Source organism: Octopus sinensis, linkage group LG6, assembly GCF_006345805.1.
Source record: "Octopus sinensis linkage group LG6, ASM634580v1, whole genome shotgun sequence".
Lineage (NCBI taxonomy): Eukaryota > Metazoa > Mollusca > Cephalopoda > Octopoda > Octopodidae > Octopus > Octopus sinensis.
In genome coordinates this window covers 45,784,185-45,810,747 of record NC_043002.1, presented here as the reverse complement: position 1 = coordinate 45,810,747, position 26,563 = coordinate 45,784,185, and the positions used below count along the sequence as shown (strand labels likewise).

The 26,563-nt window shown below is 35.6% G+C and overlaps 1 protein-coding gene across 3 annotated transcripts in view; it reads left to right on the top strand.

Annotated features, from left to right (window-relative positions):
- LOC115213026 (WD repeat-containing protein 7-like) overlaps nucleotides 1-25,919 on the top strand; it is a 117,814-nt gene extending 91,895 nt beyond the window's left edge. For all 3 annotated transcript variants that reach the window (XM_029781929.2, XM_029781927.2, XM_029781926.2), the window contains 15 exons: nucleotides 649-805; nucleotides 2,799-3,016; nucleotides 5,242-5,437; nucleotides 5,828-6,157; nucleotides 6,352-6,486; nucleotides 6,588-7,305; nucleotides 8,204-8,423; nucleotides 10,146-10,341; nucleotides 10,801-11,010; nucleotides 12,869-13,055; nucleotides 13,169-13,439; nucleotides 14,390-14,472; nucleotides 17,074-17,176; nucleotides 22,182-22,286; nucleotides 25,107-25,919. In XM_029781929.2, the coding sequence (XP_029637789.1) occupies nucleotides 649-805; nucleotides 2,799-3,016; nucleotides 5,242-5,437; nucleotides 5,828-6,157; nucleotides 6,352-6,486; nucleotides 6,588-7,305; nucleotides 8,204-8,423; nucleotides 10,146-10,341; nucleotides 10,801-11,010; nucleotides 12,869-13,055; nucleotides 13,169-13,439; nucleotides 14,390-14,472; nucleotides 17,074-17,176; nucleotides 22,182-22,286; nucleotides 25,107-25,292 (3,315 nt within the window). In that variant the 3' untranslated portion in view covers nucleotides 25,293-25,919. The remainder of the gene's footprint in view (nucleotides 1-648; nucleotides 806-2,798; nucleotides 3,017-5,241; nucleotides 5,438-5,827; nucleotides 6,158-6,351; nucleotides 6,487-6,587; nucleotides 7,306-8,203; nucleotides 8,424-10,145; nucleotides 10,342-10,800; nucleotides 11,011-12,868; nucleotides 13,056-13,168; nucleotides 13,440-14,389; nucleotides 14,473-17,073; nucleotides 17,177-22,181; nucleotides 22,287-25,106) is intronic.
- The last annotated feature ends 644 nt before the right edge of the window (nucleotides 25,920-26,563 follow it).

The window sequence follows — 26,563 nt, the reverse complement described above, 5'->3', positions numbered from 1 at the left end:
TAGAGAAGGCCTTTGATAGGATTTCATGCTCTGTGATCTGATAGTTACTGAGGAAATTTGGGGTAGATGAATGGCTTGTAAAAGCAGTACAAGTCCTGTACAGAGGTGCAGTTAGTAACTAGTGTTGATCCTACTGCTTTCCTTGGCTTCATATTTTTAATGGTCCTTTCGATGGTATAGCAGCCAACCCCAGTAACTTGTCCTTCTGTTTAGTCTACTTGGGATAGCCTCACAGTCTCCCCCACCCCATTCTCATCATTCAACAGTCTCTTGTAGTAATATTTCCATGCTTCTTCTTCTCCATACTAGTAAGAGAAAGTACATTGTTATTGTTCCACACACACACACACGCTTCTTTCCAACATCTCATATGTCACTGACCATATTCCCATTTTCTTTCTCTAATGGATTCATTTTAAGGAAGAATTTGCAGCTATTTGTATTGAGTTATGATGATGCTGATGGTGTGTATTGTTTAGCCTGAAACTACCTCTGATAGAGCAGACCCTATGATCACAGATATTCAAACCAAGTTGATATCCCATTTGGCTGCTATTTCTGTTTAGCTATCACACAGAAGGCTCTCCTTTCCCTTTTTTATTACATAAGTGCACTTTGATTTAATTGATTATTTCTTTTTATTTCCAGTGTGAACAAAAGAGAGGTCTTGAAATTACTGCTACTATTCACATTCCATCTCAAGGTTTCGTAGTATGTGGTCGCCAGGATGGCAGTTTAATTATTGCACCTGCTACAAAATGTGTTATACTTCAACTGCTGCATAAGAAAGAACTAACTCCTAATAGTATGTATTTTTTTTTTTTGTAGCTACCAAAATTTCTCCTAAATTTTATTATAACCACTGTTTTTTTTTTTATTTTTGATTTTTACCATTTCTTTACAAACTGCAACTGTTATGTTAATATATAATTACTTAATATATTATTTATTTAGTTTGACCTGTCTTCTCAAGTACAGTAGACCAGATCTTAGGGTGATGTGTTGTACTTGAGAAGACACATCAAGCAAAGTAAAATTGGGGCCATCCATACACTCAGGCATGTCCTCTATGGCCATACCCCCACTCTCTCTCCTAGCTGAGATTCTTTGTTTTGCAAGTGCTGGTTCCACATAAAAGTATTTGTGCCAGTACCGTATAAAATTCTCTCATGCAGGTACCTCATAAAATGCATTCATACTGGTGCAGTGTAAATTCACCTGTGCCAGTGGCATGTAAAAAGCACCCAGCACACTCTTTAAAGTGGTTGGCATTAGGAAGGTCATCAGCTGTAGAAACTATGCCAAAACAGACAAATGGGGCCTGGGCAGCTCTCCGGCTGGCTAGCTCCTATCAATTCATCTAACCTATGCTAGCTTGGAAAATGGATGTTAAACGATAATGATAATGACTATATAATTCTCTGACTCTATACCTGAAGGTGTTGATAGTCATGGATCTGCAAGCCAAAATCTGAAGATATTTAATTTTTCTTAGGAAAGATGCAGCAGTGATTTCCTGTTGCCTTCTGCTGGTTTGTTTACAGTATAGTATGTTAGTCTCCTGTTCTTCTGAGCCTTCTCTTTAAGATATAGGACCTAATTAATCCTATTGTTAGGTACTAACTGCTTGGAGACAGAGCAGATTGAAGAGTAATGGTAACTAAAAGATAAGTCCATACTTCCCAAATCTCTTGGATTCCTGAGCTGGAGCCTCACTACCAGATGTAGTTTAATTTCTTACCTTCAACTATTATATGATTAATTTGTATATAGTTCATGTGATATGGATGGATGTAGACAGCTGCATAAAGAAGTGCTGATCACTTTAAGTGGATGGAGCTCATAGTAGAGGGAGACCCAGGAAGACCTGAAATGAAGTACTGAAGGATGACCTGAGAACCCTGAACCTTGTGAAGGGGATGATGAAAGACCAAGATATCTGGTGCCTTCTTGTACTCAAGAAGGCCAATCCTTCACAGCAGAGGTGTTAATGCTGTTCCCCTTGCTGAAGAGGATTGGCCTGCAAGAGCCTTGTGCTGGTGGCATGTAATATGGACCCTTGCTACTTGTCACATAGTAGCACTTGTGCCAGGACCATGTAAAAACACCTGTGCCAGTGCCACATAAAAAGCACCCAGCACACTCTGTAAAGTGATTGGCATTAGGAAGGGCATCCAGACATAGAAATTGAACCAAATCAGACTGGAACCTGGTGCAGCTCTCCTGCTTGCTAGCTCTGGTCAGACTGTCCAACTTATACCAGCATGGAAAACAGACGTTAAATAATGATGATGATGAAGAATTATGATAAAATAATCCTTTCAGTCATGTACTAGATCTTGCTTATTAAGATATTTAAATTTTTTAAAATTATCCTATATTCCAAAGACATTGTCATTATTATGCCTTGTCTTTTTATATGAAATTGTATAATCATGCATAAATATTTAATCCAAAATAAGTATTTTTTGTTATTAACCCTTTTTGATACCAACCTGGCTGAAACCATTTCTGGCTTTGTAGTACAAATGTCTTGTTTCAAAAGTTCTGAATTAAAATCTTCCACCAAACCTTAGTCACAATTTATGTTCCTAACACTAGCTGAATGATAACTAAGTTATTTTACTTAATTCTTTGTTATATTCAAAATTAATTGAAAGAAACACAGAGCATCTCAACAAAAATATAGAAGCTGAAATTCTAAAATTTATTGATAATAAAGTCTGATAAATCTTTGTCTAATTTCAATCAATTCCCTTTTTCTTTCTTTCTTTTCTAATTCTTTTTTGACTTTTCAGAAATCAGTGTAAAAGTATTACAGGGACATGATGGACGTGTCACATGTTTACTATATCCATGTAATGAATCTACTCGTTATGAGTCTGCACATCTTATTTCTGGTGGAACCGACTTTTCTGTGATTCTTTGGGACATGTTTCAAGGAATCAAGCTCCATACGTTTACCGTTCATGGAGGTGAAATAACACAACTTCTGGTCCCTCCAAATAGCTGCAATGTAAGTATTTTTTTATAATGTATCATTTTTTTCTGTGGATGGGAGGAGGGTAGGTCTTTATCATTATGTAATAAGCTTTTATCTTTATATATAAACTGTTTAAAACTTTATTAATCTTTTGACCTCTTATGCACATATATGACTTTTTCAAGGCCATATTAACCATAATACACTGCCTATATGTTTCAATTAATTTTCTCAGTATCAAGAATTTAGAATAGAATCTAGTAAAATATTTGTTAGATGAATACATGTTTTCAAGGCACTGTATTCAGTTTGATGCCTTTCCTGTTACTAACATTTACTCATCTTTCAAGTAAAGGCATTTTCACTTCTTTCATCTTTGAAAGTACAATGTTTCCACATGATCTATAGATACAAAAATAAAACAGTAAACATTGTCATTGTTGATCACCATGTTTTTTTTTTAAAGAATTGCAGATGTAGAGAAAGAGACAAAAACATATGCACATGCTCTCTCTCTCTCTCTCTCTCTCTCTCTCACTCACACACACACACACACACACACACACACACACACACACACACACACACACAGTGGGCTCTCTAAAGTTTCTGTCTGTCAAATTAACTCACAGACAATTAGTTACATTAGATGGCCCAAGGCGAAAGTAGAAGACACTTGTCCAAAGTGTCACATGTTGGAGCTGAACCCAAATCCACATGATTGTGAAGCAGACTTCTTTACCACTCAGCCATGTCTGTATATATTATAATTGTTTTCATTTACTGATAAAGTACTTTATTCCATTTCTTCATACATTGAATCATTACCAGACATTTTTGTTTTGCCGTAGTGCATACATTTACACACAAACTCACATATGACAGGCTTCTGCTCCCAAATTTCCTTTACAAAGCATTGGTCAGCCAAGGCTTTTGTAGAAAACACTTGCCCAAAGCTTTGGGATAGAATCTGAAACTGTATGGGAATATTAACAAAAACCGTTTCATATGGTACATAAAAAGCACTGGTGAGGGTGCTACATAAAAAGCACTGGAAACCATGCCAAAACAGACTATGAAACCTGGAGCAGTCCCTGACATTGTCAGTTCCTGTCAAGCCATCCAACCCATACTAGCATGGAAAACAGACACTAAATATTGATGGTAGTGGTAAGTGAAACAGTAGAATATAAGGAAGCTAATCATGGTCTCTGTTAGTAAATACAAAAAGTTTTGCTGAGTGAAATATATTAGTTTGCTATGAAGAAAAGGAGAGATCTGATGTTTCAGACACAGTCTTTCATTGAAGAACGCAGAAAATTTAATGTAACATCTTTTAGTTGCAGAATACTATGGATTTATTTCAGCTTGTTTTGATAGAGCTGCATCTATTAGTCTGTAAAGGCAAATGATAATGCAAGGCTCAACAATCTTATGCAAATGATAGTGCAAGGCTCAACAATCATATTTAAAAGCACTGTCAACTAGTGTTGTCTTGGGGCTGGGTTTTGTGTGTGTGTTGCCATCATGGTGAAACAATGCTAGAGTGTTCTCTCCAAAGTGCAGGCCTGGCTAGATGAAGTTGTATAGAAGACTAACAGTTTCATTTGCAAAATCACCTGTCTCCACATTAACAATGTTGTCCAAAGCAAGAGCAAGGGCTGATGCAGTTTGGCACCAGTGTTGTCATAGAAGTTGCCAAGAAGAAGCTGAATTCAACATCAAACTGACTTACAGCCTCTAACTTCAGATTTATCCTCAATGTTTGCTCCTGAAACATTTAGTAGGTTGGTATACTTGCTAGGCAGTAGAAGTTGAAGTCAGAATTTTCTCTCACTTAGCTGGTCTGCCTTTCCAGGCTGATTAGTTCTGTCTACCCAAAGCACTAGTTTTATGGTGCCAAGATCTGCTTTGTCCTCTTCTCTTGCCAGTAAAAACAGTTCCATTGAATCTAGACAAAGGCTTTGTTGTGAGAGATTGTTTTAGATGCTTGCTATGAGGAGCATTTTGTAGGTAGAAGAAGCTTGTCCTCACTACCATTTCTTTAATTGTCGATCTTAGTATTGTTAAGAATTTTTTATATTTCCAGTGAAGAGCCTTAATTGAAATGTCAATCCTCTCCTCTTCTTATCATACTTTGTTAACTTTATGCTTATTTAGACATTGATCAGTAAAAAAAGAATTAATGCAAAGCAAATTTGAAGCTTCTGCCATGGTGTCTATGTATAAATATATATATATTTTTCATCTACTTAAAGCCTCGGATTTTGACAGCTATATGTTCGGTCGCAAGTGATCACTCTGTTACTCTCTTGAGTTTGCGTGAAAGGAAATGTATCATGTTAGCTGGACGGCATTTGTTTCCTGTTCGGGTAATAAAATGGCGGCCTCTGGATGACTTTATGGTGGTAGGTTGCACTGATGGGACAGTATATGTCTGGCAAATGGAAACAGGTGAGCAATGCAAGTTTAAAACTTCTCTTTGTACAGCTATTAGTAATTTGATTCGATAATTTTTCTGAATATTTTTCAGTAGTCAAAAAATAAAATTAATATTCTTTTCAGATCATTCATCATTTAAAATAACTGAAGATTATAACATAAGAAGTGAAGATAAACTCTTCAGTAATTCTTTTGCACTTCATAAAGCAGATTAGTGTATGATGTAATTCTTTTTATTTTAAACATGTATAAGTTTTAGAAAATAATTATGCCATGTTGGACCTCAATTATAACATTTATCTATTATTCATGATCACCAATACTTTCTATAGAAGTTAAAGATTTCAGTTTTTTCCATAATACTCCAACATTTCTAACTTTTGTTTATTTTTTTTTTTAAAGGTCACCTTGATCGGTGTGTTCATGGAATCATTGCTGAAGAAATTCTCAACAATTGTGATGAACATGCAGTTGCAGTAGAAGCATTAACAAATCCAAGTATTACACTCACTCAAGCCTTGAAGCGGCGTAATTTAGCCACTTTCCGGAACCTTGCTCAACAAAAGCTAACACAAAATCCTGGGCCTACTCAAGTCCAGCCTTTGATATCTGCTGCACCAAAACCAGAACTAGTTAAGCCACAAGCATCACCCTTACTTATACAGGGTATCCGCACTAACACCAACAATCCAGATGCCCATTTGTTATTCTTTGATACAGAATCCCTTATAGGTAAGATAGTAGTTATTAAGATATCTTTTGTTTGCTTAGAATCCTAGTTTTTCTTTCTAGAAATGGTAAAATTATTCATGTTTTTTAATGAAATATTTTTTAATGATAATAATTTCTCATCTTTCAGACCAGAAATTCTTTTTTGCATCAAGGTTTTTCTTACCCACCTTTGCTTTTCAATTTTTTGTTTGTAGTTCAACTCTTAACAGAAGAGTATGCTTTGATGACGCCAGGTGAAATAGAAGCATTTAATACCACCAGTCCTACCATGGAAAGGTTACACAATGCAATACAACCAGAGGTCAGTGAAGCGGCTGTGAAAATTGCTGGTAAGCTCTAGATTACCTGTAAGAATTTTTGTATGATCTGTCATGTTTATTTGGAACTAAGGAACTAGCATTAACATGCATTCTATTTATGTCTTTTATAGGTTTAATTGCTAAAGTGAAGGACAAGGCAGAAAATGTTGGCCACAAGATACAAAATAAAGTTGAAGCCACACAATATTCTCCTCAATCATCTCCAAAACAAAGCAATCGGCCATCTGTGACATCACTTACCTCAGAAAAGCATCGACCAAATAGCATTCACATAAAATCAATTGACATAACCATGGAAACTGCTCAGCTATTTATGTCATGCTTGCATGCATGGGGCCTTGATCCTGATCTAGACAAACTTTGTCACAGCAAGCTGGGCTTGCTGCGACCCAAGAGAGCCGTGTCCTTTGGCTTGTTCTCTCGCCATGGGCACATGTCTCTTTTGCTTCCTGGTGGGCACAAAAAGCAGTTTCGTCTTCAGCAAAACCTTTTACTTCAGAATGTGATCTCAAATAAAAAACCAACTTTAATAGAGCAAGTACGCCAGAAATCTATGGAAGATTTAATTACTTTCGATGAATTTGAAATGGATTCATCAACAGAAAATGACGACAATGAAAGTGATGCTGCTTTAGCAATGAATAGTTCTAACACTGGTAATAGTTTTCCTGAAGATGAAATTCACAGATTCTCTACCAAATCTCGCTGGCAGATATCACAGGCTATTACTACTCAACATCTTTTGAGTGTCATTTCTGTTGCTAACACTTTAATGAGTATGAACTATGCTTCTTTTTTGGAAGGAAGTCATTTGAAACGAATAAAAAGGTAAACCAAGCTTCTTTTTTTTGTAATATTCTTTCTATTCAGTTAATATTCTATACTAGATAATCTCAGAGAAACAAAAACCACTTAACCAAAGAGTAAAAATATTTTTACAGAGAAAACAGAAGATAGGCTGAAAATGTATGCCATGCAGTTTGATTTTGAATAGCATCAAGAAATTTATATTCGTTACTAAATAGCCGCAAGTGAAGTCAAAACACTGTCTTTATCACTATTCCTTAAGTATTTGTATTCATATTGAGGCAAGTGAAGTTGGTGTCGTGGCCGATGACAGTACCGCCTGATTGGCACCCTTGCTGGTGGCACGTAAAACAGCACCATTTGAGCGTGGTTGATGCCAGTGCTGGCTGACTGGCTCCCATACCAGTGGCATGTAAAAGGCACCATTCGAGCGTTGTCGTTGCCAGTGCCACCAGGCTGGCTCCCATGCCGGTGGCATGTAAAAAGCACCATTCGAGCGTGGTTATTGCCAGTGCCACCTGACAGGCTCCCGTGCTGGTGGCACATAAAAAGCAGCATTCATGTGTAGTCGATACCAGTACTGCCTGTCTAGCCCTCATGCTAGTGGCATGTAAAGAGCACCCACTACACTTTCGGAGTGGTTGGCATTCGGAAAGGCATCTAGCTGTAGAAACTTTCCAGATTGGATTGGAGCCTGGTGCAGCCTTCTGGCTTACCAGCCCTCAGGCAAACCATCTAACCCATACCTGCATGGAAAGCGGACATTAAACAATGATGATGATGATGATGACATAGAAATCTAACTTGCTAGCTAGATAGATAGATAGAAGAGAATAAACATTTCCCTCATTGCTCTCCCATCAATTGATACCATGTTCATCATAATATTCATTTTCCTTTAAAAACTCTCTTTTCTTAGACGGAAAAAACAACAATCATTAAGTACAATGGCACAGACAGACCCTGATAGTGATGAGGAAGGAGAACGAGCATCAATTCAACAAGCTCAAATTAAACAAGGTTGGAGCTTACTTGCAGCTTTACACTGTGTTCTTTTACCAGAGCTAGTTGGGTCTGGTAATTACCAGGCACCACAAGTAGAAATGTTGGCTAGAAGATGGCAAGACAGGTGCCTTGAAGTAAGTGGCTTTAATTTATTTGATAAACTTATGGGAGTTGAACCATTGCCTTTCCATTGGACCATTATTCGCATTACTATACAAATATAATTTTCAATTTTTTTTATACTTTGTTCAAATGAAATTGAACTGTACAAATAAAACTGGGTCTACAGATAATTTTTTAAAATCATGGAGTTTACTTGCTATTGTTGCTTTGACTCAGGTTCTCACTGAGTGGAGCTATGATTAAAGGTGTTGCAGCCATAACCATCCTTTTATATATATATATTTTTTTAGGCACAAGCATATGTAGGACTATATTATCCTTTTTCTCCTTTACATTTTAACATGGCAGAATATAATTTGAAGAAGATTAGGCTGCTTATTATTTTTGATTGAGTAATTGCATTATGGCTTTCTTATTGGATTGGAGCTTGCAAAAGTAATTTGATGTTGAAGAATGGTGGCACTGTTCAAATAGCAGCTTTGAGCTGCAGCCAACTTTTGCTTTGTTATCCAAAGTATCTCCATCAGTGTCTTTTCACAAGAAATTTGTGAGCACAATTAGATTAAAACTTTGTGAATATTTTCTGTCCTCCCAGAATGTGGAGATGATGGATAGTCTGAATTTTGTGAACTAACATCTCAGCAGTTCACTGTAAATAGTGCACAGCCTGGTTATCAAAAACAACCACTACACAATGTTTGGTTGATCTTGCCAGAACATATATGTCTCAAAGCTTAAATTGAAGTTCATGTCTTTCTTTTATTTCATTTACATGGTGAAAAAGTTTCTGGAGTTGATGGTCTGAGCCATGATCTGCTTTATATCTGTTTCTTTATAATGATATGGATAACACTATACATACTTTACTAATCAGTCTGAGATATATGTCTGAAGAATGATCCTGTCTAGAATATCAGAGCTCATCTCTCCTTGAGGTACATGGACATGTTTTCTTTTATGAGTATTATATTAATCAGCTACACTGAATGCTGTAGAGGAGAGATAAGTATTTAGTGAACCAAATCTATCTTATTTTCAACATTCTGTTTCATTTACTCCCAACACTTTGAGAAAGATATGATGTTATATGTTCAAAATGCCATCTTTTTTATAAATGTCAGGTTTTGGGTTTGGATAACAAGTCTTAATTGACTAAACAAGCAGAACAATGACTTTGAGGTAACGATTCATCATAAACAATCTTGATTAATGTATGTGAACAAGAGACAACTGCTGTTGTTTGGAGATGTAGTATTTATAATATATTAAGTAAATAAGTCCTTAGAATTGGTGTAAGTAACCGAGGGAAATATGAGAGAATGTCAATAGATCAGATCAAAGAATATCTTTCCTCATAAATAACATACATAGGATTGAGACACATGAGATAATGTTATGTATATCCATCTAATCTAGGCTAGTAAGTGGATACCAAGACAGTAATGATAATGACAACAAGAACGAGGATGGATGGATTGGGAGATAGTAAGCATAAACTTCCTTTAAATGATGTTTCCTTCTACTCCTTTGGGTACCGGACTTATTGACTTGTAATTTTTTGTAGTGAGGGATGTTGAAGTTTACCCTAAATCATCTACGGTTCACTTCCTGGAATTCTTGTCATCATTGATTAGGAACCTCTTTCTGTCCAGATGCATCATCATTTTACTTGGTTTCTTTCTCACAAAAAATATCTTTGATTACTCTCTTCACTTTTACCTTGTTTTGTGCAGATTCGTGAAGCTGCTCAGGCTTTGCTCTTGGCTGAATTGCGGAGGATAGGTCCAGAAGGTCGGAAGAAAGTGGTTGATGAGTGGGCTCCACATCTGCCTACATATGTTGATCCTAGTGTCAGTCTGATGAATGAGAACCTTCATAAAGGTGAAGGGGATGAAGAGGAAGAGGATGAAGAAGAACAGATATTAACTGGTCAGTTAATTCAGTTATTTTATTGTTATATCAAGCAATACATGTTGGTTAAGGACAGTGCTTTTAGTCTCTGCAATAAATATATTACATTTATTTGGTTAAGTTCTTGGCAAGCACAAAAGCCACAATTTCAGTTCAGTTTCCTGTTGTAGTGTTTGTAGTGTACCCAAAGCTTCACTGGTTTGGAAAACCTATTACTTAAGCACTTGTCCAGTCCCTAACTTGCTGAATTAGGGAAGTTCAAAATGTTTGAGTATATATCAGATACCGTAGCAACAAATTACAATTTTTAAAATAACTCATCATTGGTCAGAAATGATGCAACAAAACCTGTTATTTAATTTTTCAAAGTAATCAGAGAAGGAACATCTGGTTTATTTATTTCTATTAATAAACTGTGTTATATATTACCATAGGAAAATTTTAACTATGATTTTTTTTTCTTCTTTTTTTTTTCAGAAGGTGAACCACCAGCCAATAAACTCTCCAGCAATTTTGAGTCACGCAGGAAACAGGCCACTGCAATCATCATGCTTGGAGTTGTAGGAGCAGAGTTTGGGCATGAGATTGAACCTAGCAAACGTAAACCGGACACAGACCAAAAGAAGCTTCGCCGTGCAGGCCAAGAAGGTTTTAGCTTGTCAAACTATTCACTAGCCCGTCTTACTAGTAAGTAAACATGAAACTTTTCTTTCTTATTTGTTATAGTTGTAGTAATAAGAAGACAACTATAATAGCTTTGATTTATGATTAAACATTTGCTTCTGGTTGTTTATATCTTTTATCATCTTCTAATTATTTCAGTCTGTAACCATACTAGGGCACTGCCTTAAGGATTTAATGAAGCAAATTGACTACAATACTTTTTTTAAAAGTCTGATACCTATTTTATAAGCCTGTTTTGCTGAACCCACTAAGTTATGGGGGGTGGGATAAACAAACCAACACTAGTTACCAAGCAGTGATGGGGGGCAAAAGTCACTGAGCCTTACAAAGGAATGACAAAGAACCAAGATATCTGGAACCTTGCTGTACTCAAGAAGACCCATCCACCACAGATGAATTAATACTGGTGCTGGTGCTACATAAAAAACACCCAGTATACTCTGTGGAGTAGTTGGTGTTAGGAAGGGCATCCAGCCATAGAAACCATGCCAGAACAGGTAATGGAGTCTGGTGCAGCCTCCAGCCTTACCAGCTCCCATCAAACCATCCAACCCACTCCAAAAAACTCCATAAGATGTACCCGGTGTAAGCTATGGACACATAAGAAGTGCAGCAATATCAGAGGAAGGTTAACTGAGAAGACAGTTTTTGTGTGTGGAAAATGGACAGGTGCCATAAACACCAAAAATGTACAGAAAACAGATTCCATCACATGCTAGGGAGAAAAACTAGAAGTAGTTGATAGTTTCCATTAGCTAGGTGACCAAGTCAGTAGTGAGGGGTTGATGCTCTGAGTGTGTGGCTACTAGAATAAGAATAGGCCAGGCAAGTACTATATTATCTAGCTTGTCCTTCCTTCTTTAACACCTTGGAGCTTGATTTAATAGCTGGTATTTCTAACAAATGGAGCAACTACAGAAGAGTTCTGTTGTTAGTTGGTTACAATTTTTGTTGTAGGTGATCATATTTTAATATTGCTTATTGTTCAATAATGACAGATGACAGACAGATGTTATAATACCAATATGTTCGCCTTAACCAATGTAAGAATCAAACTGATGTTAATCATAGATGCAGGGATGGCTGTGTGGTTAAAAAGCTTGCATTGCAACCTCTTGGTTTTGGGTTCAGTCCCACTACATAGCACCTCCGGCCCTCTACTATAGCCCCACTTGACCAATGCTTTTAGAGTGAATTTGGTAGATGGAAACTTTGTGGAAGCCTGTCATGTGTGAGAGAATATTTTTGTGTTTCTGTTTGTCCCTCCCTCTCCACTCTGACAACCCAGTTTGGTTAAAGAGACCAATAGACTAAGTGCCAAACTTAAAAGCAAACACTGGGATTGATTTGTTCAACTAAAGCCTTCAAGCTGGCATCCCAGTATGGCTGTGGTCTAGTCCAATGACTGAAACAAGTAAAAGATAAAAGATACAGAAATACAATCATAATAAATATTTTAAAATTATCTTCACATGACCTTATATGTTATTTGGGAACATATTGTTTAGTTCAGGGATATGAAGTATATGGCCTGGAAGCCAGATTTAACCTTTAACATGCTATAGGTGCACCCTGTCACTTTATGAGTTATCTCTCCTGTAGCAGTAGGGCAGTGATAGGGGAAATAGTTCTAGAGAAAATGCAATGTACTAAAGGTTAACCTGTAGCAATGCTTAGTGTGACCCCCAAGTTCACTTTTATATAAAACAAATTCAACACCCATGGTTTAGTTTTTGAAATTCTTCCTGTGTTCAGTTGTTAATGCTTATATATCCTAGTCATTACTAGTAAAGATGAAGAAAGATTTTTAGTTTCTCCTTGTGCTGAGCAGTTTTATTGTTTATGAATATTTTCTTTTTAGGTCATGCATTAACATTTTTGCTGTCACAACCAGCATCTCAGCGAATACCTGCTTACACACCTATTCGCCGTGCATCCATAGATTTGCTTGGAAGAGGTTTTACTGTCTGGGAACCTTACCTCGATGTATCTGCAGTTTTACTTGGACTGTTAGAGCTTTGTGTTGATGCTGATCGTTTGGTTCCAAAGTATGTTGATGCCATCTTTCATTGCATTGTTTCACAGAGTATTTTCTTTTAGTGATTTTAAAGAATTTTTTGTGTTATAATTTTAAAAAATATTTTTCCTTTTTCTTTTTTAGTATGACTTTTGGCCTTCCATTGACACCCTATGCTGATGCTAGCCGCACAGCTCGGCATTCATTGTCACTGATAGCCACAGCCAGACCACCTGCTTTCATAATCACAATGGCAAAAGAAGTTGCTCGTTATAATACATTAGCTCAAAACGCACAACCTCAGCATCCGCAGTTAATGAATTTGGTCCTTGTCAGAGCCAAAGCAGAAATATTGCGTGTTGTAGAACTTTTAGTAGATAAAATGCCAAATGATGTAGCAGAACTCCTAATTGAGGTCAGTATCAATGTCCAGTAATTTGTTTCCTTCCTGAACATTTTATGTTTTGCAGAAGCCTCCAGTTCTGTAACTCTCTTGTTTAGGAAAATAATTTATTAATATACATGTAGGATCTTTAAGAATAAATATCTACTTTCAATATTTTGTGGAAAAGAAGTATTAAATAATTAGCAAAATATAAAAAAAATCATTCAAACCATTAAGAAATTAATGATTATATATGCAGCTTATTGTTACATAAGTAGCTTTTTAAAATGAAGTCTTTCTAGGTGTATTCGAATGCAAGTGAAACAGAATACAATATCTTGTTTCTTTCAATATTAACAAGTCTGATAATACTTTACTTAGCTTCTTTAATTAAAACCAACAAACATCCAGTGATAATTGTGAATAAGAATTTCTATAAATCACATATTTGTTAATAAGCTCTCAATGAAAGTCTTCTGTTGTAAAGTTATCAATTTACAGAAGCTTAAATTTATTTAGTGTAAGAGCATTTCTATACCTATCTTTTTTGTATAAAGTGGTACCTTACTTACAAACTTTTGCAAAAAAGAGACTAGCATTTGTTTTGGGCTGTAACTCTTTATAATTTTAATGAAGCCAAAAGTAAAAAATATATTTTTTTTATAAAACAAAAACTTGAAAATGACTCAGTCCAAACTAACCTTATTTCATACATACATCATACTTTCTCCTTTATTACGAAAGATCAGCTTAGCATACAATTAGGTTATAGTTGTAAAAATTACAAATGTTCTCTTTGAAAAGTTCAAAGTAGATTTGTACAAGATATGTAATTGCTTTTATTTATTGGGATCAGACAAATTTGGAGCAAATTGTATAATATTAATAATATTAATTTAAATCTTTAAACCGGTTCTTGAAAAAAAAATAGCCTTGTTACTTTTTACCTAAGATCTAAGAGCTAAAAATCCTGTTTTTAGGTGATGGATGTCGTTGTACATTGTCTTGATCTTTCTCAATTGAAAAGTAAAGGATTACAAGAAGTATTCCCAGCTATTTGCAGGTATTTCATTTCATCTTTTATCTTTTACTTGTTTTAGTTATTAGACTGTAGTCATGCTGAGGCACTGCCTTGAAGAATGTTTTTTTGTGAAGCCTGGTACTTATTCTGTCGGTTTCTTTTGCCAAACTACTAACTTACAGGGGCGTAAACACCCCAACACCAGTTGTCAAGCAGTACTGGGGGACAGACGGACACACATATATGTATCTTCTTTCAGTTTCCATCCACCACATCCACTCACAAGGCTTTGATCAGCCTGAGGTTCTAGTAAAAGACACTTGCCCAAAGTGCCACACAGTGGAACTGAACCTGAAGCCTTCTTACCGTACAGCCACCCTATGAATTATTGAAATATTAGTGGAACAGGTACGGTAATGTCCCATACTTAAATGTGTTTAAGTATTTTGTTTTGCTTCTCAAGGTTTTGCCTTCCCTTTAATAAGGGGGAGTGGAAAAATATTTCTCCAACATTTATGGGTAGTCCTAATATTTGTCAATTTGAGAATCACTGTTATAGGATAATCTCTTGGCAAGATTAGTGAGTTTGTATTCTACCACTGGTACCATGATATGCTCTGGATAAAGAATAAAAAAACACCCTTTTTTCCCCCCTACTTAACATCCCCTAACCCAATAAATATCCATTTTTTGCATCACAGTGCAGATTTTAAAAAATAGAAAACAAATCAGTGTACTGTTTGGAGGATTTACAATGAAGATATTAATTGATATTAATACTTTGGATTAATCTGGCATGCAAGTCAATGTAGTATGTAGTGTAAATATGTATTAAAGACATTCAAACATCACTGTCTTTCCAAATCTTGCTACTTATGGAATTTTTAGTCTCCCAAAGTTGTCTTGGTAAATAAGTCAATTTACCTCTTTTAGCTGTAAATTTTGCTCTGAAAAATTCAACTTCTATGCCAGAAAATACTGAATTTATACTGTGAGCATTAAAACCAGCCAAATTTAATGCACACACACATTTGTTCCATTCAGCTACATCAATCTTTACAGGTACATTAAATTTCATAGTAAAAATCATTCACATTCATAGCTTCAAATAAGACATCATTTTTTTTTAGTTTTATAATTTTCTCATTTTTACACGAATACCTCAACACATCTCACATATGATTTCTAAATGGGTTAAGGTATATTTTTGCTTGTTTTTACATTGATGCTGTGTCACCATCATCTGTGATGGAATGATAATTACTGAAAAGATAATGGTAATGTGAAGTACATGTTTTGGTGTGGAAGTCAATAATGATCTTCATTATCATGAGTATAGATTTTTTTTTTCATAAAATAAATAATGCAGATTCTGTCATTATCATCACTACAACAACAATAATAATGGTTTCAAATTTTGGCACAAGGCTAGCAGGTCTCGGATAAGAATAAGTCGATTACATTGACCCTGAAAGAATGAAAGGCAAAATTGACCTTGGTGGAATTTGAACTCAGAATGTAAAGATGGATGAAATGCCACTAAGCATTTTGCATAGCATGCTAACAATTCTACCAGCTCACTGCCTTGATAGTGATAATACTAATAATAATAAAAATCCATTCTACTATAGGCACAAAGCCTGGTATTTGTGGGGATGGGAAGAGTAGATTACATCGGCCCCAGTACTTAACTGGTACTTATTTTATTGATCCTGGAAGGATGAAAGCAGGATTTGAACCCAGAAAGTAAAGACATGAAATGCTGCTAACCATTTCACCTGGCATGTTAATGGTTCTGTCAGCTCACCACCTTAATAATAATAATAATAATAATAACAATAATAATAATAATCCTTTCTACTATAGGCACAAGGCCTGAAATTTGGGGGAGGGGACTAGTTGATTATTTGACCCCAGTGTTTCACTGGTACTTCATTTATCGACACTGAAAGGATGAAAGGCAGAGTCGACCTTGGCAGGACCTCGGAGTGTAAAGACAGATGAAATGCTGCTAAGCATTTTGCCAGACATACTAATGGTTCTGCCAGCTCACCACCTTAATAATAACATTGTTTTGTCTTGGTATAAAAGATGAGCTACAGCAAATATTCTGCTCAATACCACAGATTTGCTTGTCAGTTGTTTGACCGTAACCAGTTGAGCATGTCCCTTAGTGGCTGACGATATGTGCATCTCTGATCACGAGCAGAAGTAGTGGGGGAGCATCATAGCCATATGTTGAGAGGGATTCTTTGGGGTTTGAATAATTCACCTCTGGAAACATGGGTGGTTCTTTCAACATCCTTAAACAACCCTTATTCAGGGACCTTTTGAGCGGGATGGGCTACTCAACCTGAAGAAAATTCTAACTGGTCCCCACCTGCAAGGTCATGTGCTGTTTATCTTGATATGAGATCACCATGTCGCGCACATATGGTTGTGATGCATGTGCCTGGTGTACCCTTATCAGACGGGTAGTCATGATGGGTATATTGGACTTCGTATATTTTACCCCAGTGTCACTTTGATGGCATGCACTGCTCTCTCACTCAATAATAATAATAATAAATAATAATAATACAGCAATAATAACAACAAAGATTAACAAGTAGAATTACAAGTTTAATTTTTGGACTGTTGCAGATTTGGTATGGTTACATATTGTAGTCATAACAAGAGAATTTGGGTTGGTGCCAAAAATGGAACTTTGGCTTTCTATGAATTAAAACCACATTCAAAGTGTACTGTAAGTATCAACATAATTTTAATATCTAATTATTGGATGGCAATCTGATGTATTAGTATAATATCATTTTTTAAAATTTGTTTTTATTGTTAATACTTAGGAAGAAAGTAATTGGTCAAAATTAATGCAATCAACGAATGGTAGGTTAAAACAGAACAATGGTAGAAAGAAAATTCCAGAAGACTGCAACACATGATTAGTTAAAGTGCTTAGTATAAGGTGTGAGAAAGAGAGAGAGAGAGAAAGGCAATGAGACAGGTGCAACAAATAGTTTTAGCTTGAAGTTATAATTAAAATGAGTGAAGACATAAGTTGAGATATAGTTCCATTACTCTTTTACTTGCTTCAGTCATTTGACTGTGGCCATGCTGGAGCACCGCTTTTAGTCGAGCAAATTGACCCCAGGACTTATTCTTTGTAAGCCTGGTACTTATTCCATCGGTTTCTTTTGCTGAACCTCTAAGTTACGGTGACGTAAACACACCAGCATCGGTTGTCAAGTGATGTTGGGACAAACGCAGACACACAAACATATACACACACACACACATATATATATACAATGGGCTTCTTTCAGTTTCCATCTACCAAATCCACTCACAAGGCCTTGGTCGACCTGAGGCTATAATAGAAGACACTTGCCCAAAGTGCCATGCAGTGGGACTGAACCCGGAACCATGTGGTTGGTAAACAAGCTACTTACCACACAGCCAGTTGAAGACATTTTGGCACAGTCATTTTGGAGCTGCCTATTTGGTATTGCTGATTTGGCACTGACTTGTTTGACAGTAGATGTAATGTTTCTCTCTCTCTCTCTCTTTATGTGAGTAAGCATATTTCTCTAATGTGTATCAGGAGAAGGAAAATGGTAATGTCAGTCATATTTAATGAATAAATTGTAACGGCTCTCTCTCCCTCCGTATATGTGCATGTATTTGCATATGCATGTGTGCGTACATGTGTGTTTGCCTGCAGTTTCAAAAGTATTGTTCCCAAAACAGGCTGATTTCCTGTCCAGTCATCCATTCCAAACTGTCAGTGTCCAGAAAACTACACCCAATTGTTTCACTCCATTACTTTATAAAGTCTTGTTAACTGAATGAACTGTCTTTTTCAGAGCAGTACTAAATACATACACTTGGCAGAACCATCCTGAGTGTGTGCATGTGTATGTAGTATTCATTGCAAAGTGCTTTTGTGCTGTATGTAAGATCAATAACTTTTTAAAGGTTGAAATATTTTCTGTCTCGAAATGGGTACAACTATGTGTGAAAACTATGTGGTTGAGATCAAAGATCAGAGATTATAGCTAGCCTTTGCATCAAGTGAATTTATTTTAGATCTGTGTTCTTTGTAAGATGTAATGTTAGTATTATTTGTATGTTAACATTGGTGGAACTTACTTTCAATTATTAATTTGCATTAATTCATCTTATTTCTAAAAGATTTTGTCAATCTACTAAAAGGCATTAATGAAATTGATTTTAAAACTATTATAATTTTTTTTAAAGCCTTTCATGAAATTTTAAATAAAATATCTGAATAAATTGTTAGGATATTTTTTTTTTTTAGATTGTGAAACTACAGTTGATTAATTTAACCCTTTAGCATTCAAATTTACTCTCAAATGTAATGCTTATCTATTATTACTGTTCCGAATTAATCATGCATTCACTTGTAGCTTTGGGATTTTGATGACATGATAGTTTATTTTTGCAATTGTGATGATAGAATTTTTGTCAGTTATTTCAAATATGTAATTTGTCTATAACGTGATTAAATTTCATATGTTGTTAACCTAAGAAATTTCACATACTCACACATTTTGGGGGATACACACATATGTGTGTGTGTATGTATATGTATGTGTGTGTGTGTGTGTATATATAAATAATAATATAATAATGAAATTATTGTATACAGTGCTCAGGTGCACCACAACTTGTCAGAAAGTGCATATAAAGTACATGCAGTAATGTAGAAATGTCTGGAAAGCGAACAATGTATGAGTCAGATGCATGCTTGTGTGTGTATGGAGGGGAGAAAATCAAGTGTAGTGTTGGTGAATCTCAGGAAGTTTTGAAGGATGCAGTGCTCCGACAACTAACAACCGATGCCAGCAGTTTGTTCCATGCTTCAGCAACTCTCAGCGTGAAAAAATGTTTCCTGAAGTCATGGGAGCTGTATATATATATATATATATATATACACATACACACATTATATACACTTATACAAGCATAAATATGCACGTGCATGCATGTTTGGTAATACAAACAGAAAAATAGATCTCAAACATAAGGATATGTTTTATCAATTTTGACAGGCAGCAGTTACTGACTCAAGTTCTGAGAGTTTCTGTATTGGCACTTATCAAACTGATAAGTCTTTGATAAGTGCCAGTGCACGAAACTCTTGGTTTTCATGTCACTTTGTAACTTCCGTTAATTAATATATATATATATATAATATATCATCATCATTATTTAACATCCATATTCCATGCTGGCATGGTTTGGATGGTTTCATAGCGTTCAGTGTATCTAAGTACTGCATCGTGCTCCAGTGTCTGCTTTAGCATGGTTTCTATGGCTGGACTCCCTTTTTAATGCCAACCACTTTATAGTATGTACTGGGTGCTATTTTTGTGCCACTTGTATTATTGAAGTTGCCATGCAGCTCACAGAGCTATAAACCCTGGTGAATGCGGTGGTGGTGGGTGTCAGCCTTATGTTAGAGGATGAGTGGATTGAATTATGGGGCTTGGGTCAGAACAGGTTCTTGCAGAGGATCTGCATTGCTACTCACATCTACTAGGGGAGAGATAAATCATCATTGTCATCATCATCATTTAATGTCCATTGTCCATGCTGGCATGGGTTGGACGATTTGACTGAGCTGGCATGCTGGAAGGCTGTACCAGGCTCCAGCGTAATGTGGAATGGTTTTCTAGGCTGGATGCCCTTCCTAATGCCAACCGAGAGTGTAATGGGTGATTTTACATGCCACCAACATGGGTGCCATTTGCGTGACACCGGTATCTGCCATGACTGATTTTGCTCAGCTTGATGGATCTTCTTCTCAAGCATGACATAATGCCAAAGGTCTTGGTCATTGCCTCTGTGAGGCCTACTGTAAAATAATAGTAATGGTGGTGATAGTGATGATGATTTCTTTTATTTTCCATCAAGGCAGTGTTTGAGGAGGACAGTACAAAGACAGACATAAAGTGTGGGGATTTACATTTGGTGAAATGACATAAGTAGTAATAATAATAATAAGCCCCCAGACCAGATGGGATTCATGGCTTCTGGCTGAAGTGATGCCATGCAGTCCATGAAAGACTAGCAGCCCAATTGAATGAGTGTGTCCAGAAAGTCCCTGTGTGGATGGTGACCAGGAGGACAACATTTACAATGAAAGATAGAGGAAAGGTGAATTTCGACTGATTATACTTGAGACTGCTCCTATCTTGGCCAGCCCCAAGGAAAAACTAAGCTAAGAACATAGATTCCTTGGAAGAAAGCAGCGAATGTATACAAAAACAAGGATGAAAAAAAATGGACAATGTTACACAAATAAAATTAAAATAATAACAGGACATAACAATGGGTGTCTTTCGACTAAGGACGAATTAAATTAAGCTGGCATGTCTAGAAATGAAGCCGGTCACGTGGAAAGAGAAGATGCCAACTTAATTTAATTCGTCCTTAGTTGAAAGACACCTGTTATTATTTTTATTGTATTTGTGTAACATTGTCCATTTTTTCCACCCTTATTTCTGTATATATTCTCTGCTTTCTTCCAAGGAATCTAATGCTCTTAGCTTAGATTTTCCTTGGGGCTGGTCAGATTGGAGCACTCTCAAGTATAATCAGTTGAAATTGCGAGGATAATCTGGTACTTGACTGAGGAAAGAAAACTTCGAATGACCCATCCTTGTTTTCTTTGTATCATCTATCTGGATGTTTTGTTGTCCCATTTTTGTATCACCTAACTGTCCAGATGTTTTGCGTTCTTGTCCCATTTTGTATTTATATATATATATAGTAGCGTACATACACTTTGGTCATATATATATATATATATATATATATATATATATATATATATGAGTATATATATATATATATGAGTATATAAGGATTTATACACAGAGAGAAGACCTTCAACAGGACCTCTTACATGCTAAAAAGAGCAGTTAAACCCAAACCATGGAAAAATAATTCTAAAGGCATACCAATGGCACTAGAATGAATAGAAGCAAAAAAAATTATTAGTTAATCCTATACTTGAGTTTTATTATGCATGTGAACCACTGGTAATAAATTATTATAATTTTTTACCCTCATAATTTACAGTATACACACACACACACACACACACGCACACACACACACATGTTAAATCACATTTATCTATTTGTTTTGCAAGATTCCTGATGTGAAATCATGTGTTGAAACATATTGTTATATTTTGGGAGTGTCATCTTTTTTTTTTCTTGACTAAATAAACACATGCCCTGTATATTTGTTCTTCACTTCAGCTTTATTATCGTTCGTCCTTTGTCTTAAATCTTTCATCACACGCCCTGTGACCTCTTCAGCGACTCTCCATCCCATGTGTCTCCTCCTGTTCTGTTTAGTCCATTGTGTCTTTCTAGATAGAGAAAATTAAGACAAAGGACAAGCAGTGATAAAGCTGAAGTGAAAAACAAATACTTAATGCATGTGTTTATTTGGCAAAAAAAAAAATTCCCATCCTGAAATATAACAATATATAAAATTAATCTTTGATATATTCTTTCTTAGCATACTTTTAAGCAAATTAAACACACCTTTCCATTTATCATATACTCAATAAATAATAGCTGCAATAAAAAAATATTTAGATGTATATTGTACTTGTTGCTAGAAGTAAATGTATTTTTCTGTCATACAAATATACCTTACTTTGAGTTTTTTATTGCACATATTAATCCATAACACATTTTTTTTTCTGTTAGACTATCAGTGCCCATACTGGTCCTGTTATAGCTGTTATGGTTTCTCCAGATGGCAAACATTTAGCTTCATACTCACATGCTGATAGCAAATTAAAATTTTGGCAGGTAAGTTTTTATATATTTCTTTACCTTTTACTTGTTTCAGTCATTAGACTGCGACCATGCTGGGACACCGCCTTGAAGAATTTTTAGTTGAATGTACTAACCCCAGTACTTATTTTTTTTCTAAAGCTTTGTACTTATTCTATCAATCTTTTTTGCTGAATTGCTAAGTTATAGGGACATAAACACACCAGCACTGGTTATCAAGCAGTGTTGGGGTGAGGGCAAACCCAGACACACACACGCACACACACACACACACACACATAATGGGCTTCTGTCAGTTTCTGTCTACTAAATCCATTCACAAGGTTTTGGTCAGCCAAAGGTGCTATGCAGTAGGACTGAACCCTGAATCATATGGTTGGAAAGCAAGCTTCTTGCCACACAGCTATGCCTGCACGTATTATGGTTTTTAATCTTCACATAAACTTGACCAATTGAAATTGAATTCACTGTTGCAATTTGGTTAACACACCCATAGCATTGAAAAGAAAAATCTATCAGTAATCATCTTATTTGACATTTAACCCATACTTACAAGTGCCGTTACCACATAAAATGCACTCATGTCAGTGGCACATAAAAAGCCCCCAGCACACCCTGTAAAGTGATTGGCATTAGGAAGGGCATCCAGCCATAGAAACCATGCCACAACAGGCAATTGGAGTCAGGCCAGCTCCTGTCAAACTCGTCAATCCATACCAGCATGGAAAACAGATGTTAAATGACAATGATGATGATTCTCATAGTAGGTAGTTATTGGGTTTTAATGTATTGTAACTAGGGCCAGTCTTTGTTGCAATGTGGGGGCTCATATGTCTCAACGACCTTGGGAGCTATGCCAGCAGAGCACAAGCTCCTGGTTGGTTCCCCCACTCCACCCCTATGTTGTACTGGTCAAAGGATAGAGGCCAAACTAATATCGACCAACTCTTAGAAATAAAAATTAATTTGTCTAGGACAAACGCCCATACCTAGAAAAGAGAAAGCAAAGTTACAGAAGTGTTGATGGCAAGTCAAAATGAACAAGACCTAAGAGAGTCTCTCTTATTAGCTGGGAACCCATCAGTTAGAGCTGAAAAAATAGGGATCCAACTGGAGAGAAGCAGAAAATAGAGCCTGAAATTGAGAAAAGTGGAGGAAAGTCATTGATGGTCTATGTCAGGTATATCAAACTCACTTGAACAGGGGACCAAAACTCAAAGCACACTTTAGGTTGCAGGCCAAACAGGATAAACATTTATTAAACAGACTAACACTTTTTGAACATGAACATGTATTGAAACTGATGGTATATAATTTAATTCCAAAAATAAATGAACTTAAATTACTTAAAATATTTTGTTCTGCATAAAAATATCTGTCAAAATTATAGAAATTTAAAATAAGAACAAGTTGCAAAAAAGAAAAAGAAAATATAAATAAAATATGTGCTTTTTAAAATTATAAAGCAAAACTCACTTTGTGATTTTGTTTTAGTTAAAGAAGTCTGTTGTAATATGAGATTCCTCTTCAACTTGTCTACCTTTCATTGCTTCTGCTCAGCAGTGAGGTATTTATACTTCTCCTGATGTTTTATCTCATAGTGGCATTTGATATTATACTCTTTAAGTACAGCAACATTAGCACCACAATTAAGACACATGGGTTTGCCATCAATGTCAGTAAACATGTACTCGGTTTCCCACCGGGTTTGAAAGGCTCTGTTTTCAGCATCAACTTTTCTCTTGGCCATTGATATAGATAGCTACTACTACTGAATGATCTTACATGAAGATGATCACCCAAAAGAGCAGTAAAGCGGCTGTTGCAGTGTATTATAGGATTTGATTTTGTGACATCAGTGCTTCACAACACGTGATTAGAGAATCGAAGGAGGTGTTTCCCAGCATGCTTTGTTGTAATTACAATTAAAACTTGTGACTGTGTTATCATGCCTCTTTAATGTGTTTTTTTTTTGTACAGACAGGGTGTAATAGTTACAGTGGTGTTGTTTCTAGTTGTGTATTAAATTATTGCTACTTTTGGGGACACAATAAGAAAGGTGGTGCAGTCAGTGCTATATATAATGTAATGGCCTGCTTTAGCCACACACTATGCATGTGTAGTTGTAACAAGAAGGCATGGGTATTGCTGAGGGCAGCAAAATATTCTATTTACTGATGCCGCCATTTGGACCAATTTCATGCTGATATCAAAATGGTCCTGCGGGCTGGATGAAATTGTTACATGGGCCAGAAGAAGCCCGCAGGCTGGGAATTTGACATGTCTGGTTTATGTTCATAGGGAGTGAAGGGTGTAAGTAAGTAGTAAATAATGTAGGGCTAGATTAAGGCCAAACTAATAAGTATAGTCCAGTATATCTGACATGATATTAAAATGTAAGTTCTGGGTGTGAAATGATAGATTAAAATTTCAATTTTTTTTCGGGTTGGACCCCACAGCTATATAAAATAGAGCCTATGTTATTTGAATTTATTTGTTTAACACTAACCAGCATAAAGCAATACAAATTATTTTCCTTAAATTTCATTAGGGCAATCGAGAAAAAGTACAAATTTTCAACACTTTCTTCTTTTTGAACTGTTATAAGGCTTTGATCACCCCGAGGCTATAGTAGAAGACACTTGTCCGAAGTGCCGCACAGTGGGATTGAACCCAGAACCATGTGGTTGTGAAGCAAGCTAAGGCTTTGTAACTAAATTGATGAAAATAGTGTAACTTGCCTTAGAGTTTAACTTATTGCAACTTTAACAGTTTAAGATAATTGATGTATTGTTCTGTAAAATGTATTTGTGTGAAATTTTCTTTATTTTACAGACAGCTTCATCCAACATCTTTGGCATCGGCCCCCAGCAGACTAAGTGCGTAAAACAACTGTCTACTCCACCTTGTCATGTAACTCCACTCACTAACTTATTAAAACTGGTTCGACTGGTGTGGCTGGACAACCGAACTGTGGTTCTGCTCACGGTTGATGGCACAGAGGCCAAATATACAATATGAAACAGTAGTTGGTAACTATTGCATCTGGAATTACTTGCAACCTGCAAGCAACATCTGTCCAAGTATGTATGAAAACTAGATTTCCATTTAGGGCTGTGAGAATCAAACATTACTTGGGCTGTTGGTGAAGATGCCAAAAATAAAACACTTTGGCCAATTTATTCATTATGTCATTTCTTAACATGTTTAAAAAGTCATCTGATTCAGTTGCTTGTGACATTGTGTTTAGAACTTATTCTTATTCCAATTCCATTAATCATTTTCAAATCTGTGGACTTCTAATTTCTTTCTAACATGGGCCAAGCTAAATCAACTTATTTAAAATATTTATATGATGACTGTCAGATATAGAATGAAATGTACAAGTCTTTTATTATTTTGTTTAAAACTTTTTTTTTTAAGAGAGAAACTTGAAAAATTGTTTGTTTTTTGAGATTTTTATCTTAAAAACAAAAACTGCAGAAAACAATATTGTTATTGAAATTTAGGAAAAATACAATCTTGATATATTTCTCATTTTCTTTCTTATAAAGAATACATTCTGTATTCTGTTTTGGTCAAAAACAAAAAAAAAATGGCAATTGGAAGCTATAGGGAAAAATGCCCACTTGGAATATTTCAACTATACACATGGGAAATAAAATGAATTTTTAAATAGTAATAATTCCAATATTATACTCATCAATATCATGGTTTTTTTCTCATCATAGTCGAATTAAAATCTTCGTAGAAAATACTATGATATTAATATTTTAAAATCTTTTGACTTTGAAGGTTAGTTTTAATCTAAGTTCAGTAGAGTTAATTGTGAATAAAATCAAATAGAATATTATAAAATTATAATATTATGAAAAATTACCATAAAAGTGTTTATCTTCTGAGCATTTTAGTTACATCTTGCTATAAAAGAGAAAAGTTTCCTTTTCATCACTTCTCAACATCTTTTTATCTTTTCTCCTTTTCCATTCTTTTGTAAATGCATCAGGTCGGTCTTTGTTTCTCTTTACATAAGTATAGAAGTGTGCATGTGTATGCTGTGTGTATGTATATATATATATATATATATATAAATATATATATATATATATATATATATATATATATATATATACACACACACACACATACATACATACATACACACACACACGTATGTATGTATATGTATAATTCCTATTATTATTAGCAATCATACCAAAGGTTGCGGACGCTATAAATATAAACTCTCATAGACTTGAGTCTATAAACATAGTTTCTATCCCAGCTATAGA